This window comes from Manacus vitellinus, unplaced genomic scaffold (assembly GCF_001715985.3).
Source record: "Manacus vitellinus isolate BGI_N305 unplaced genomic scaffold, ASM171598v3 scaffold_24_pilon, whole genome shotgun sequence".
NCBI lineage: Eukaryota > Metazoa > Chordata > Aves > Passeriformes > Pipridae > Manacus > Manacus vitellinus.
Genome location: NW_021939798.1, coordinates 4405067 through 4421708, shown reverse-complemented (window position 1 = coordinate 4421708; position 16642 = coordinate 4405067). Strand labels below are relative to the sequence as shown.

The 16642-nt window shown below is 52.8% G+C and overlaps 1 protein-coding gene across 3 annotated transcripts in view; it reads right to left on the bottom strand.

The window, feature by feature from the left end:
* Positions 1 to 16642, bottom strand: part of SEPTIN9 (septin 9) — a 134249-nt gene that overhangs the window by 52102 nt on the left and 65505 nt on the right. For all 3 annotated transcript variants that reach the window (XM_018073342.3, XM_025895142.2, XM_025895141.2), the window contains one exon: positions 2597 to 3256. In XM_018073342.3, coding sequence (XP_017928831.2) covers positions 2597 to 3256 — 660 coding nt within the window. The remainder of the gene's footprint in view (positions 1 to 2596; positions 3257 to 16642) is intronic.

The window sequence follows — 16642 nt, the reverse complement described above, 5'->3', positions numbered from 1 at the left end:
AGCACCAGCCAATTCAGAGACACGAACTCCAGCTTTGCCCAGGATGCCAGTGCAGTGGGACATCACATTGTGATGGGCACCATGTCCCACCTCCCTGTCACCAATGGCCCAACTCAACGTTACAGCAGCAGAAGCAAAGCCAGTGCTCTCCTGGGAGTGCAGGAGAGCACAGTGACTCAGAGAGGGAGAACAGGGACAGGGAAAAATATTTTTTGCCCCATCTAGACATCTCCTGCCCTCCTCCCACCTTGGGAACCACAGCTCCAGAGCAGGCTCAGCCCACACCAGCAGCCACACCACCTTAATGAAGTTCAGGGCTATAATTACTCCTTTCCTTTGTGGTTTGTTCTGAACCGCCAAGCTCTCTGTGACTGCTCTTCTCCTCCAACCGGCCTCTTCCTGCACAACATGCTCTCCTGCATACCTTCAGCAACGGGACAAGGGGTTAAGGGCAAGGCAGCTGAGCCTGACAGCTGGGGAAGGCAAGTCCCAGCACAGCACTGAGGGCAGCTGGAGGCAGCTGCCTGCACCCCCTGCTCAGCTGTTTGCATTGGACAGCAACTGAGCAACAGGACTGAGGGGCATCCACTGCCATGGGAGCACCTCTTGGGTGACCCAAACACCAGGAGAAGGACTTGCCATGTGTTGTCTCTGCTGCAGACATCAGAGAGCCAGCATTTTCACTCTGGGGGTTGTGGTGGGGCCAGAGCTGCAGTGGAGCTGGTGAGCATTGGCAACATGCCTGCACTCATCCATGGGACGTGCTGAGGGTCCCTGTGCAGCCTCCCCAAATCTCTCTGTGTGCTTACACCAGCGACAAGGAGAGATGCCATCCACCCACCCAGCATCACCTCAGGGTGGGTTTTGTGGACCACAATGGGAGGAGCACCCCACAATGGGGTCCTGTGTGAAAGCAAGCCCAGGCAACCTCAAGTGATGGCAATGGAGGAGGTGGAGATAAGGAAGGGGACAATTGCTCTGGTCTGTGGATTCATGCTGACACAGAGGGAAAAGGAGACAGAGCCCTCACAATCCCTACAACTTTGTCTCCTGGCTCTTCATGGCAGTGGAGTTGGAACTAGATGATCTTTAAGGTCCCTGCCAAGCCAAACCATTCTGTGATTCTGTGACTTTTGGAGACATTTGGACTGAAAGCCCCTTTTGTACCAGGACCAAGGCTGGCTCATGCTGCAAGGCAGACTCCAGACAGCTGGGCTCATGGGTAACACTCATCCCAGCAGCTGTTCTCCCTCTCCCCCTGCCCAGGGCAGCTGGAGGATTCAGCAGCTTTAGATGGTCTTCTGCTCTTAAAGTGCCCAGCCATCCTCAGTTCAAAGCCTGGGAAGCTCAGAGCAGCCCAGACCCAGTAGGACAAGGCTGAGCACCCACCCATGGGGGAAGATGGGCCTCCTGGGCACCACACACATGGCAGCTGGGGACAAAAAAGGGAGGCTCAGCCAAACCCTATCCTTGGGCTGGGGCTCAGAGCCCAGCCATGCCCAGCTGGAGATGGACTGACCTGTAACCTGCTGGAGGTGTTGATGCACTCTTTAAAACCCAGCTCAGAAAAGCCACGCCTAAGCCACACACAGTGAGAGAAACCCACTTGAGTCCTGTGGGTTTGATATCAGCTCCACTGCTGATTCCTGATTTGATTTCAGACCCTGCCCACACCGAAACTTGCCCTCTCCACAGACCCTGTACTGCCCTCTGACTGCAGGGCTGCACCCAGGGAGAGGGGATGGAGCAGGACAGAGGACCAACCCATGGTGGGGTGAGACAAGGGCACACGGCCCAGCTCTGGGGCCAGGCACAGCCCTCCCAGGTCCTGGGAGGGACCACATCATCCACAGCCCCCGGGGAAATGCACAGGGTGGGGAGGGGAGGTGGTGCCTTGCATCCCTCACAGGAGAGAGCTCGTGGGTGATGGGGAATGTAAAAGTAATTAACAGGTCAGAAGAGGAAAAAAAAAAAATCTCCTAAACATTCGGGAGAATAAATGACGGCTGGCGGGGGAGGGAAGATGGCTTTAATACAGGATTAATTGAAAACAAGATAGAGCTAATATAAGCCAGGGCTCCAGTTTAATAGTGGCTCTGGTCCATGATGTTATTAGACTTCGGCTCCAAGGTCAATAAAACCCTGACTCCTGCTAATGAAGAGGCGGTTTCTGCCCCACAACCATAAGCAACAACACTATAAACAACAAGCCATCCCAACAATGCTTCCACAGCCCCTGCCCCTCCTGCACCCCAGAGCCTTTCCAGGATGCTGGGTGGGTGGGTCTGCACACAGGGCCTGAGCTGGCAGAACTGTCTTTTTCTGCAAGCACCCGGGCTCTTAGCATTTTCTCTTTTCTTTCCTTATAGGCTTGATGGCATTTCTTATTCAAACTGACAGCTCTTTCAGCCAGGATAAACCCCAGGATAACAGCTATGCATGCAGACACATCTGAGCACAGATCCAAGAGCAGCCTCGAAAGGCATCACCAGCAGAGCTGACAGAGCAGCACACAGTGCTTGGCAGCTCTGCATGGGGACCTGTGGCAGGTACCAGCCAGGGTCTCACCCCAGCAGCTGCCCAGAGCTCTACTCACCTTCTTCTCTCTTTGGTGGGCTCTCCATCGGCACCGGCTGCAGCTTTGGCTCTGCCTGGGGAGGCTGGGCGGGCAGGGGAGGCTCTGAGCTCTCTACCTGCCGTGCTGGTGGGGCTGAGACCTCAGCAGCTTTTGCTACCTGGATTTCCACGCGCTTGGTGGCCGTGTCAGGCGCGGGAGCGCTGGCTGTCTCAGCTCTTCGCTGCGGCATCTCCGGGATCTTTGATGCCGGCGCCTCCACCCTCCGGAGACCCGGCTCCTGGGGCTTGCCGAGGGTGATCTCAGTCCTCCTTGGGGTGGGCTCGGGGGGTTTGTGACCCAGCACATCTGCTCGTTTGAGGCCAAACCTTGACAACCCTGAGGTGGAGTTCTCCACCTGCTTGGATGAGATGTCAATGGAGATTTCTGTTCTTCTGGACACTGGCTCGGGCAGTTTGGGTCCAGAGAGCTCCACTCTCCTCAGAGGGGGCTTGGGTGATCTTTGGACTGTGGGTTCTGCATGTCGGGCGGATGGCTCCGAATTCCTGGCGCCAAGTTCCTGAAACTTCTGCGTGGAGCTGGACACGGTGGACCTGAGGAGGGTGTTCGGGGCCCGTCTTTGTGGGGTGGAGGAATTCGAAGACTGATCTACCTCCTCGACCTCAAAAGATCTTTTCAGAGCTGAAAAACATGAAAAGGAGTTCAGAATTTAGTTACCATCCACCTGAGCACCTCCAGAGACACTTAAGACATTGTGCAAGTCTCATAACTCCACTTCTGCTCCTTCATCCAAGGGTTCACAACCCATTTAAGCAGGTGGGTACTGAGGGCCACACTCTTCAGACAAGTTATAAACCCATAACAACATTGGAACCAGGGCCAGGAAATTCAACCCCAAAGCAGAAACTCTGCCCTCCATCCCACCCACGCCCCACAAATGCTCAGAGGGGAGCAGAGGGTCCCATTATAGTATGGCAGAGTGAAGAGAGCACTGGATTTGGGGGCAGCCAGAAATCCACCTCCCAGTGCCTCCCTTTCCCTCTCACATCCAAAGGATGCACAGGTAAACACAGGCTTCCCACTGCCAGGAAAATCCAAGTTGGGACCAGGAAAACAATCCCAGAAGAGCACCAAATCCACATAAATGCAGCAAGAAAACGGAAGGTGGCAGCCACAGAAGCTCATAACCTTAAAAACAAACCTGGAGGCTATGTGAGCCAAAGACTGAAGTGCCTTGAATACATGGATGTGAGACCCCAATACAAGGGGCCAACTGGGCCCATGAGACCCCTGGGCTCTGCACAGGCCCCAGCCAGATGGAAATAAAAGGCTGAACGCCACAAGAAAGGAGGGAATGCAGAGAACCACTGCTGGACCTCCATCTGAACACCACAGGCTGCAAACACCCCCTGTGCCCCACAGCACCCAGTCAGGCACAGCCCTGGGGTCCCAAAGGAGTCTCCACGAGGTGAGGCTGAGCCAGCGTGCTGATGGCCTTGGCATGATGACAGCCAGGCTGCTAATGAGCAGCACGAGCATCGTTAATGAGTTCACCCATGCTCTACATCAAAAGGATAGCAACAGTGAGATTTAGCCTCTAAAAACCTGGCCTTGAGATCCCGCAGGACGCCACAATCCAGGGGAGAGACCGGAGCACAGCCTTCCCTCGTCCCAGGATGTCCACCCACCCCTGGGGTGGAGCTGGAGCAGGGCCACCACGCAGGAAGCATCTCTGCTCTGACCCCCAGGGCAGGGCCTGGGGACGTGGGGACCCTCCATGCCTCGGACACATCCGTTCTCTGGAGAGGAGCCATCTGTCCCGGCTGGGACCAGCCGGTGGGACGAGGGGGGCCGTCCACGTGGCAGCCACCCCGGCTCTGCTGTGCCACGGGCTGTGAACACAGCTGCTGACACCAGGCAGATGCAGCCACCCCTGTCCTGCCAGCAGGGGCTGGGGACAGCCATGGTCACGTCCCGTGGCAGCAGCACAGGGAGTCCCAAAGGAGATGGTGAGGAAAATGGGAAAACGGAGCTGGAGCTTGTGTGTCAGACAAGCCACACGATGGGGGGGCTCACAGGGGTTAAAGTGTGAGGATACAGCTTTGGGCTGCTTTCCCTTTCTTATGGGAAACCAAAAATTGCTCAGTATGAATGTCAGGCTGCAAAACCAGCCTGGATGGGCACTGCAGAGCCTGGGACTGAGAGCCTTGGACAAAGAGCCTCCTCAGGATGCTGTGTATCAGTGACCCAGCAAAAGCCTCTCTGTGCTCAGGGACAGACATGGGCAGGCACACACACACACACACACACACACACACACACACACACACACACACACACACACACACACACACACGTGTCCCCCTGCTGTGGTTCAGACCCTGGCAAGGGAACTGCTGGGAAGTGATGGGTGTCTGGAATGTGCTCCCAAGGAGGGAGTCCCAGCTGGCATGGGCAGGGAGGGATGCACAGAGCAATTCAATCTCTGTGTTAACCTGATGGGAACAGCATCACTGCTGCTTTATGGCTACGGAGAGAGGAAAGCACAAAGCACGACATACATCTTCCACCTTCTAAAGCCCAGGAAGGGTCCCATGAAGGGCACCATAAAATGGTCTATCCTGCATCTCAGAAATATTTAGACATGGGTGGAAGGAGGGAGGGAGGCAGTAAAGAAAACTAAAGATGCTTTTCCTCCAATTTATCTGCTCTGTTGTTTGACTTCCACGGAGCTCTCCCAGCCGTGTCATTACCCGCTTGCAGAGGTGAGATGCTCTCTGCAGCAGTTCCTGCCCTGCTGTCAGTGCTTGGCACAGCTTGTGCTTTGCAGGTCTGTGTCCAAGTCTCAGTTCTCAGCACCCCCAGAATAATTAACCTAAAAAAAGTCCCACACTTGAGAGCTTTTTCAATGTGTTTAAACTCTCAGGTCTCCAACAGTGGGCTGGAGCTCAGAGTTTCCAGCACAGGCTTTGCTATAGTTTTTCTTCTCCATCACACACTCAATCCAGAAACTAACATTTTAGCTATTTTTTTTCCAAAAAATCCCAAGTTTAAAACAATGCACCGACCAAGCCCAGTTTGCATTTTGCAGGAAAACAAAGAGAGCGGAAGGGACGACCCGACGGGGAGCCTTTCCCGGCCCTGAGCAAAGCTGGGTGGGCAAGAGCAGCAGAGGACACGGCCCAGCCAGGCACTGCCAGCTCCCTGATGGATGGGATCACAGTTCTGTCCATGTCAGGCTCTTAAAACCTGCTCACCACTCCTCTAGCCAGCCAACTCTTCTCCTACAGCCCTATAACCTCCTGACAGATGTGTCTTGAGCAACAGTTTGAGAGTAAATGCTCTCAAGGAACTCGACAGCAAAAGAAACACTGGCAAGCACTTTTCCTTAATGGACATTGCCTTGGAGATTTCTCAGTATCAAGTGGTTCAGGGACTTCTTTTTGACCCACTAATGATCTCTGGATACAAACAGCCCTGCTGATCTCCAGGGTTCATTGCATGAACTATGTCCATCATCTCCGCTCCTCTGAGCTCCACTGCCACTTCCTAAAGAAATGGCAGGCCACTCAATGGCAACACTGACCCACATGGCCCTTTCTTTTGACTTCAAACCCCTCAAACTGCCCCAAGCCCATGGTAAACCTGCCCAATGTCACAGCGTGGTCTTTCTGGAGCACAGTCAGCCCTTTCCCTTATCGAAGGGTTGGACTGAATAAAACACCCAAAAATGGCTTTTTTCCAGGTCTTTCTGGGCCCTGTTGCAGAAAAGAGAAAAATGTCAAAGCCCAGACACAAAGGGGTTCAAAAAGCCTAAGGGAGAACTGCAAAACCACGATTACAGCTGCAGGAGACCTGAGCCATCCAGATAACACTTCCCATGTCAGCGCTGCACTCCCAATGGGCAATAAGTGGGTACTGAAGGGCTGGGCAAGGAATTGCCACCCCAAAGAAGGGTTAGAAATGGCTCAGCAGTTTCTGACAGCATAAACATGAGGACCCCCAGGTCCCAGTGGCACTTCCTCTCCAGCAGTGCCACTGACTTGCCTGGGGACAACCTGAGAGCTTTCCCACCCATGGCTCTCTGCAGGGTGTGGTGTCCATCTCGTGCCTCTGGTTACACAAGGATTTCAGTGCCCAGCTTGTCCTGCTAGCACATTTGGTCATTGCCCTGAATTCAGTGTGGTCTGGAGAAGGTCAAACATCCCAGGCACGAGAAAGGAGAAGGACTGAGAGCAACAGGGTTTGTGTTTCCACCTCTGAGACAGAGACCCACTGCCATAACCATGATCCTTAGGAAAGTCACCTTCAGCAACAGTGGGAGGGACCAAGCATGGCTGTAGTTCCCCTGCTCTGCATCACCTCTCTCCTCCTTGCAAGAGAAGAGGGATGGACCTCAGGAAGCAAAACAACTCTCAAAAAGAGAGAAAAAAAATGTATAAATAGCCTGTCCTGCCCAGAGCCAGGAAAGGAAAGTAAACAGCCTTTGCTCCAGATGACCCTCCTCCCAGACTTCCTGCAGGGAAGTGTCCATATTCCTCACAACAGGAGCCGAAGACAAGGCAGTGCTGAGGGTCTCTCACCCCGTTCCCACCCGTGTGGTGATGCAGTCCCACACCAGCAGTCATGGCTGATGCTCCAGGTCCCCGTGGGTCCCTATATCCCTGACAGCCCAGGCCAAGCTGTCCCTGCCCCGAGCAGGGTCTGGGCTGGCCATGCTGCAGGGTTATCCCCACTATCATATTTTCCAGGGGATTTTTGGTGCTAGCAGGGCTTCCCCAGACCCACCAGCAGCAGGGAAAGCAGTGGAGGTGGTGAGCATCACCCTTCCTTCTCTTCCTCTGGAAGTGCAGGTCCATGGGGCCCAAGCACAGAACGGCACAACCATTGGCACACGCTTCCTTTTAACCGACTCCAAACCAACTCCTGTATCTCTGGCTCATTGTTGAAGGTGGTGGTTCCCCTCACACAGCAGGGAAAACCCAAAATCCCCTAAAATGAGATTTCCAAGAGCTTCCTGTCAGATGCAACCTCTGCCACTGCCAGCCTCCACCCACCACCATCATCTGGGCTGGGTTCTGCTCACTGTGGTGTCCCTTCGGGGACCAGACCTTGCAAACCTCTCAAGGTCCTGGAGTTGTGCTCGGCATTGTGCAGCCATGGCTCTGCTCTGCAGGGCCAATTCTAAAAATACCACTGTTAATCCTGCTGGATGAGGGAGCCACTGGCTCTGCTGGCTGTACACAACGGCACCTGCTCCTGAAATCCCCCAGTCTTGACCCAAACATGGTCCCTGCCAGACAGGCACTTTGGGGCAAGAAATGTGTGCCTTCATCCCTGGCTCAAACACTCCCCCAGCAAGCACAGAGCCTGAGAATGAGCAGAACATTTCTTTCTCTTTCTGTTTCATGCAGCAGTGCTGGGGATGGCTGCACAGTGTGGTCATTGTGTCCTCCCGGCCACCCCATGGCCAGGCACCAGCAGGTCACACGCCATCAGTTAAAAACACTCTTTAGGGACCTTGTAAATTGGGAAGAGAGGGCAGAGGTCTGGTTCAAACCCCAGGAGCTCATACAACAGTCAAAATCCTTCTAGAGAAGTCACAAGCGAGTGGTATGGCTGGGGACTCCCGTCTACACGCTGCTCTCCCAGAAGATGAGTCTCTCCTTGGGGGTCCTGGCCAAACCAAGGGTTCCCATGAAGGGCTCTGGCTTCCACCCAAGGGCTCCACATCTCCTGGTGGGAAACACTGGAGTACACAGCATGCTGCCACCATGGTTCATCCCGTTCTGCAGCCTGGCTCTGGGCACCAATGAGGAAACATCTGGAACATCTGCTCCTTCTTTCTTTCCTTTTATAAACAGAATATCCCAGTAACAGTGCAGGGGATGCTTTATACAAGGAAACCTCTATGCAGAGAGCTCAGGAGGAGACCAAAATAAACAACAAGAGATGCTGACTCCTCCGGGACCTGCTTCCCAACTGGAGCCTCCGGCTCTGTCGCAGCCGCAGTGCCCAACTGCTTCCCATTAAACATCCTCTGCCCCTCACGTGGTCTCTGTAACCCAGGGGTTACATTTGCTTGCTTGCTTAAGCACAGAAAGCCTTCCTTGGGTTTTCTGACACATAAGAGCCTTATGGGACCGGGGCCGGCGGGCGCCCCGTTATTTCCCACAGTACAATGGCACCGTTTGAGAGCGCGGACTTTCCCCAAACTGCTACCAGATGGTCACCTCCTGTTCCCGGGGAGGAAAGGGGGGAGGCTGCAGGGCTCATCTTTCAAGGAACCCTTGGAAACCCAACACAGCATTAACTGCTCACGGCCCTTAAAGCTTCCCAGCCCCCTGTCACCAGGCAGCAGGATGCTCGCGGAGGTTTTCTGGCCCAAGCTGAGTGCAAAGGGTGTGTTCACCCACATTACCACGGGGACACCTGGGTTTGGATTATCCAAACCTACCATCCACGATGCTGCTGAATAGCTGCCACCATCCATAACAGAGGTGGATGCAGTTGAGTGAACTAAGGGCTCAGTTATAGGGACAAGTAAGTTGTTCTTCATATACCTATTGAGTATATCCACTGTATATTAAACCTGAAGGTCCCACAGCAGAAGGGAAGGGAGCTGCACCCCTTCAGAGAAGGATATCTCTACCCCATCCTCAACAACAAGGTGCTCCCAACTCCACCAAGCCCCTCAGTGGGATCAAAAACACAGGGTTGAGATGGGAAATCACTGGCAAGTGTGGGCAGCAAGTGATGCTACACATGCTGGTGGGATTTTGTGAGTACACTGACAACTTCATGACAGCCCAAGAAACTCGGATCCCCCCTCTTACATCTGGAGAAATGAAGGAAGGAAACTTTATAAGCACCTTTCCCAAGGTTTTCTGGTCATTCAATATTAGAGAGAAGTCAGGGCTGCTGGATCCCCTCCCTGTGCTTGTGCCAGGAGGCTTCACACCTTTCTTTTACCAATAAACCAACCCTGCTACAATAAGTACATATAAACACATAATATTTATAAACAACAACAATCTGCTGTTGTAGCATGACTTTCACGCTATGCTGGGTCAGTTTATGAATGGTTTATGCACAAATAAATCCCTTTTCTGACTTCACAGATAGCATTCAAAAGAAGTTGCAATAGATTGCATGGTCTGACATGAATCACATGTAGAAGACAACACAGGCAACGTGCTGTCAATATGCAGGGCCTTCCTGAACTGTGCAAACAGAACCAAGGGGTGAGTCAGAGTGGAAATTTGGGAATAAATGCAAGTTCAGGTCTCTGAGATCAAACCAAAGCTTTTCAAGCAGCATTTCTCTCACTCACAATAAAACAGCCCAAGGCCCATGCAGCAAACCTCTCATCTCCCAGAAATGAACATGCAAAAGCAAAGTCAGGACTAAGAATAGAAAAAAAACCATAAAATCCACACTCAGATTAATTCAAAATCCCAGCCTTCCAGTCCCTATAATGCAGTTCTCAAAAGATTTTAGTTTGATTCTCTATTACACTTTGGTTTATATAACCATTAGTCCTCAGCAAAATGTTTCCAGATCAAACCAGTATATTTTACATCCCTTATATTCATTTCATACTTGTACAGAAAATTACATCAAACACAGGGTATCCAGCCCAGCAGATTGCATTACTGGCTCTGCCACAGGCTCACTCCAGCTTCTGTCTCCGGTCTGTGCTCCAGTTTCCTTTCATAAGGGGAGGAGGAAAGAGAGAAATAAATCTTTTCTGTGCCTCCCAAGGGACTGCTGATTTGGTTTGGTTCAGTTATATTTCTAAAATGCCTTAAAATGATTACCCAGAGACAAAAGTATGATACAGATGGTCTTGCAGACCCCAGACTGCTGTGTGCTGATGCCACAGATGCCACCCTCCCCGAGTCATGACTGCCAGCACCCACACAGGGGACATGGAGAGTGACTCGGGTGAGGGACCAGCCTCAGTGTAGGGACTGGGTGATTAAATCATTTAAGTCTTCGCTTGAGAAGATGCTTTGATGGGTAGTGTTGCAACATGCTGGTTAAAAAGCTACAGAAAAGGGTAAATTAGGAAGAGAGGCTAAAGAAGGGACCCAGAAGCCCTTCAGCCCCCCAGCACTGCCCACGCTGCCTGCTCCCCCAGCCTGCACTCCCCACTGACTGCTGGTGTCACTGCAGCCAGCTCTGATGACTCTGTTGGAGGGGACACCCAGCAGTTGTCCAAATGTCCTGAAGGCTGGCAGAGAGCAGAAACCTCTTCCTCTCTCCTCCCTGGTAAACTAAACACGCTTTAAAAAAAAAAAAATCCATCCTTTTTTACATTTCCCCATATTTGCACTTCCAGTGACCAAGATGAAAGAAAGACTCAAGTCCCAAGCCCAGTCCTCACCATACTCCTTGCCTCCCAAACCAGTCCAGCAGACCAGTGCCAATACCCTCACCACTAACCCTTGCCACAACTCCCAGGGCTGGGACATGCTGGAGGGCACCCAACTCACCAGGAGTGAGGGGCTGCACAATTTTGTGATGTTTACTCAAAGTGCCACCTCTTCTGCCAGGAGGGCAGCACAGACCAGTGTGGTCACAGTATCCCCTGCCCTGCAACCCATGAGAGGCTGCCTGACACTGCCAGTGCCTACACCCAGGCAACAGGTTGGCACCCTGTTAACCCAAATTGCCCTAACTTGGGTGCCAGCAACAGGGTACCACTGCAGCACTGGAAGGATGCAGGGGGACAATCCTCCCATGACACCTCAGCTTTTGGCTGAGATGCAAACCAGCCAAGAGCCAGCTTGGATGGACACTGCACATGGGCCACCACTCTGAATGTGTCCCCAGGAGACCCAAGGGCTGAGCTCCATCCAGCAACCTCAGAGAAGCAATCAGGGTAAAAGCCTGAGTCACAGCCATCAGGAGATGAGAGCTTTTTAAAGCTGAAGGCAACAACAAACCCCTTCTTGCCCAAGGGATCCTCCTCACCAGCATTATTCGAGGCAGAGGAGGAATCAGAAGGGCTCTCCTGCACCCAGGAGGGTTCTCCCTGCACAAGCACCAGCATGGTAGGTGGGTGCAAACTGCTGATGCCTCCATCAGAGAGGTGCCAGAACCAAATAATACCCTAGCAAGTATGAAATGAGAGGTGGCCAGGACACAACCTTATCCTCATGCTGAAGGGGACAGCTCACCCCATCCCACGAAGAGTTGCCCTGATGGACCCCAACCCCCACCAAACAGGCACAGCCCCATCAGGAACTGGACTCAGACCCATTGACTCATTTTACAGGCTTGAAACAAGATCAACCAGGGTTTAGGATCACTTGGCTTGTTGCCTCCACATCCCACTCTGAAGACCAGGAAAGTGCCAGAGCTCACTGCAGCAGGAGGAGCCTGGGAGGTTGGGAGAGCCTGTGCAATGGTCCTGCCTTAAATATCAAAGTCAGAAACATGAATATCTGGAGTGATTATGGGCTCTGAAGTCTCCATTACTGTGTTTGGATTTATGACAAGTCCCAGTCCAGGCTTTTGTGGCTGCTGTCTGGGTCCTGGGAAAACGGGCTGAGTAGCTCCCTGCAAGGAAGGGCAGCAAACCAGAAATTAAACCAGCACCCTGTGGAAGGCCACAGGAAACCCAGAGTTGCCAGGACCTTCATTTAGCCTCAAGGTTGCCTGCATGTATTGGCCAAGAGACAAAGCCATGGTCACCCAAATCTGTTAGGCATGACCCAACGTGTTCTAGAGGTGCTTCCTACTCACTCCACTGCCCTAAACCACCCAGAGGCAATCAGCAAAGAATAAAGCATCTTAGGTGATTCCCTTAATAAGGAAAAGATGTTACCAAGGTCCCAGAGACTGGTGAGTACTTGAAGAGCCAGAGTGGTGTACGTGCTCCAAGCCTTGACTCACCTCCAAGCACCAGCACTGCACTTGCACAACCAAAGTAGCTACCCTGGATCCAGTTTTAAGTCTCATCCTCTCTCTGTCCCTTCCCTCCCAGACAATTCTGAAAGGTTTCCTTATGATTAGCACAATTAGCTCACTTTGCCAAAGACTGACCCCAAATGGAAAGCTCACCTGTACCAGCCAACACTGGAAGCTCTCCATGCTGTCGCAGAGCCAAGGACACTCTGCTCTGTGCTGCAGTGGTTGCCCATCCCCAAGGACACACAGACCAGCCCTCCTTGCATGAGAAAACTACAAACAACAGTAGAACAATTCTACATCCTGACCGGGGCCAGAGGCTATCCCCAGAGTCCACTCACGTGGACAGAGAGATCCACATCCTGCTCTTCCCTCTCCCACTCTCTCACCATCTTTTTATTCCCAATGAATTTAATATACTTGGGGAAAAACCCAACCCACAACAGCAGATCTCCACTGCTGTAACCAGGCAGATGTGGGTTTTTGACTCTGTGGCTTGAAGGCCAGTTCTGCAGGGTAAGATACAACTTCTGCTGGGGAAGACACAAATCCTCCCTTCCCACAGCCACCTTCCCCTGGCTCCTTCCTCTCCTACCACATGATGATTTGGCAGAAAACTCCCATGCATTCCATCTCTTGTCTCAGACTGAAAAATGTAGATAAGAAGAATGGAAAAAGAAAGAAAACTCTCTGAAGTGGTTGTAAAGTTCAACTGTGAGCATATCAGAGGTGACTTCGCTGTCTCAGAGCAGCAGCTACATCAATCAGTGGCTCTTCCTCTGCCCACCATCGGAGCCGGTGACGAAGAGCTCCAGGAGAGACCAGTTTCAGTATGACTGTTTGGGGGACAGCCCAGGAAATCCAACAATTGACATTCAGGAGCTTTGCTTCGCTCCCAGAGCTGAGACGATCCAAGATGTAATAATCGGAAAAGATCTTTCTGCGTTTCCTTTTCCAGGCATTGACCGTGGGCACACGTGGGACCGTTAGTCACACACTCAGCCTCCCAGCCCAGAGCAGTGCTCATCCTGCAGACCTCTAGGCTGGGCTTATGGGAGAGACCTCGAATCCAAGTGAGGCGCTTACACAAACACGAGGCATGTCCCACCTCCAGGGCTTTTCACTGCATTGAATTCAAGCCCCGTCACCCACACAACGCTGCGACCGTCCCGCTGGCACGTTCCTGCTAATATTAGCAGCAGGGCTGAGTCCCAGTATCCGCAGCACGCGGCAGCAGCTGCTCCCCACGGCAGCAGGCATGCGGGATGCACCGCAGCCACGTGTCCCAGAGACATCCCGGGCATTTGCTCAAGGAAACTTTAAGGACGAGTCCCTGAGTTTCACGCATGTAGAAAAGCCTATTTATAAAGCAGCCCCCTGCTGAAAACGACCTGGGTGATGGTTTTCTGATGACCCTTAAAACCGGGACATAACATAGCATGAGTTTGTACCTCATGAGACAAAGTCTGTTGCTGAAATACTAAAAATACCCCGCATTAGGTGGTGAGAGAAGTACGTGTCTGTAGGGAAAGTGTGCAATAGTATAAAAGAATAAATAAAACAGCCAGAGAAGCCTTCCAATCAGCAGTGCCGTGTCCTGGCAGGGCTGGAGGCTCCCTGCCCTCAGTGCTCAGCTCAACAGCACTGCCGAGGCTCGCCCACCAGCCAGCACATGTTCCCTGAGAGAGCTGGGTAACGGGGAGATCAGGGACTAAGCACCATCAACAAATGCTGTCCCACTGTTTCTGCCAGAGCAAAGCTGCCAGCCTGTTTCCCCACCAGGATCTAGCTCCAGACACCACACTGAACTCCTGGGTACCCTCCTGCCTCTCCATGCACTTACTCAGCACTTCCACCACGCACAGCTTACACCCACTATGACAGTTTGTGTTTCAACATTGCAAGGAAATGAATCTGGTGTTGACTGACAGTGCTGGCAAAGGCAAGAAGTGCTCAGCATCCCTGCTGCCAACTCACCACCAGCAACTGCCAGCAAAGGCACACCTCAGTTATCCCTGGGACTCTGCTCAGCAGCAGCCACATCCCCCTGGGATGAGGGGCTGGAGCAGATCTCTTCTGTGTCACTACCAGGCAGTAGATACTGAGTACACAGTGCTTTACACCTTCAGCAGGAAGACAAGTACCACACTGTGGAATTATCTCTGGGCATTCTCACAACCAACCAAAGCTGGGAACAGGAACATCCACCCCCTCTGCAGACACCGACACTCCCATATCACCCATATCAGGTTTGAACTGGGTGAGGGTGGTTTAGGGTGTACACAATGTTAACACACTGCACAAGCATCCCACCACCTGGGCTGATTTACCACTGCAGTTTGCCTTCCCTGCAGCTCAGGGGTCCGTGCCTGAGGCACCAGGGAGCTGAGGGATCTGCCCTCTGAGGCAGAGGTGAGTTTGGGAAGCACTGCTGCAACCACGGCTGAACCAGCCGTGCTTCTGAAAACCTGCCAAAATCTATAAACCCAGGGGCAGAACTATTATGCTCTCTAAATCCTGGAAAACCACAGACCTAATGATGCTCTCCCCCATTAGAGATGAGGAAGTTCTTGTCAGTCAAATAAGCGAGATTAGGATCATAGAATGGTTTAGGTTGGAAGGCACCCTACAAATCATCTATTTCCAACCTCCTTGCCATGGGTAGGGACAGCTTAGCCTAGACAAGGTTGCTTACAGCCTCATCCAATCTGGCCTTGAACACTTCCAGGGATGGGACATCCACACTTTCTCTGGACAGAAGTCTCTGAACTTTCCTAGTGCCCTCCCCACAGGACCTGCTGGTCAGTGCAAGGTGGGCACATGAACTGCTGCCTGGATGCAGCCATCCCCATCACAACATCGGGCTCAAGAGGAAGAACACACTCTGCTCTGCTGTCTTTTCTTTGCACACGTTGCTTTGATTTGGAAACTAAACTGGAATTGAGTACCTCATACTGCTTCCCTCTCCCAAGGGACCCTCACATCTCCTTGGGCCCACAGGGACTGGCAGCTCCACAGCTGAGGCTGCAACTGCCTGGCTGCCACAATACAGCAGGGACAAGAAACCTATGGGCCCTATGCCAGGGAGGGATGCTACAAGGAAAACAGGCAGGGATGCTACAAGGAAAACAGGCAGGAACAGCCAGGGTGACTGGGGAGGGCAGGCAGTGTGTGACCGGCAAGAACAAAGGCAGCTTTGGCTGATCTGGTGTTTCTGCTCCACGGTATTTTTGGCTGATCTTTCCTGCTTGGCCAGGGGCTGCCCCGGGTTGAGATACCCACCCAGCAAACAAGGACACTGCATCTCCTGCCCTACAGGCTAGACATTAATTGCCGTATTCTTGGGAAGCGGCAGTGCAACACAGAGCTAATTAAATTGTGAAACAGTAGCCCGGATCCCTGCTCAAGGGCAAGGCCAGACCTTTTGGCTGCAGATGCACAGAGCTTTCCCCAGCCTTTGCCTCTGCACAGGCAGAAACTATAAAGTGCTCCCTGGACTGAAAAAAACCGGCACTGCGGAGCGGCTCGGTGCCACCGAGGAGCACACACAGCCTGCACAAGCAGCCCCGGGGCCCGCAGCAGAGCCTTTATCATACCCAAGTAGGGAATTACTCATTCTTCAGAGATTTAAATGCAACTGGGGCAGGCGCGAGGAAAGCTGTAATTACATCAGCGCTCGGAGCCCTGCGGTGGGGAAGCTCACGCGTCCCCCAAGGACAGCTACAAAGGCGCCGTTGAACCCCAAGTGCCAAACAGATGGTGTATTCGGGTCGATCTTTGTGTCCCAACACTTGTTAGTCCCAGTCTTCCGAAGGGACGTGACTTCCCTCAGCCTCCTGCTATGCCCTCCACTCCCAACTTCAGCTGGAGAAAGCCCGGCGGCTGGGAATAGAGGACACGAACGTGTCTAAACCCTACGACGAGGACTGCAGAGCCCCCAGCTTTGCCACCCGTTTCCTGCCTGACCTGGAAGAGGAACCCTTGTGCTCTCAGCTTCCTCAGCTACCCCGCAGGAAAAACACCACGGCGCTCCTTCCCGAAGGAAAGGCTGGATTCTCCAGGAGGCGGTGAAGGCGGCTCAGCCTATAGCCGTGTACGCGCAGCCCCTGGATAAGCTTTCACCGCGGCCCCCAGATCTCCGCTATTTCT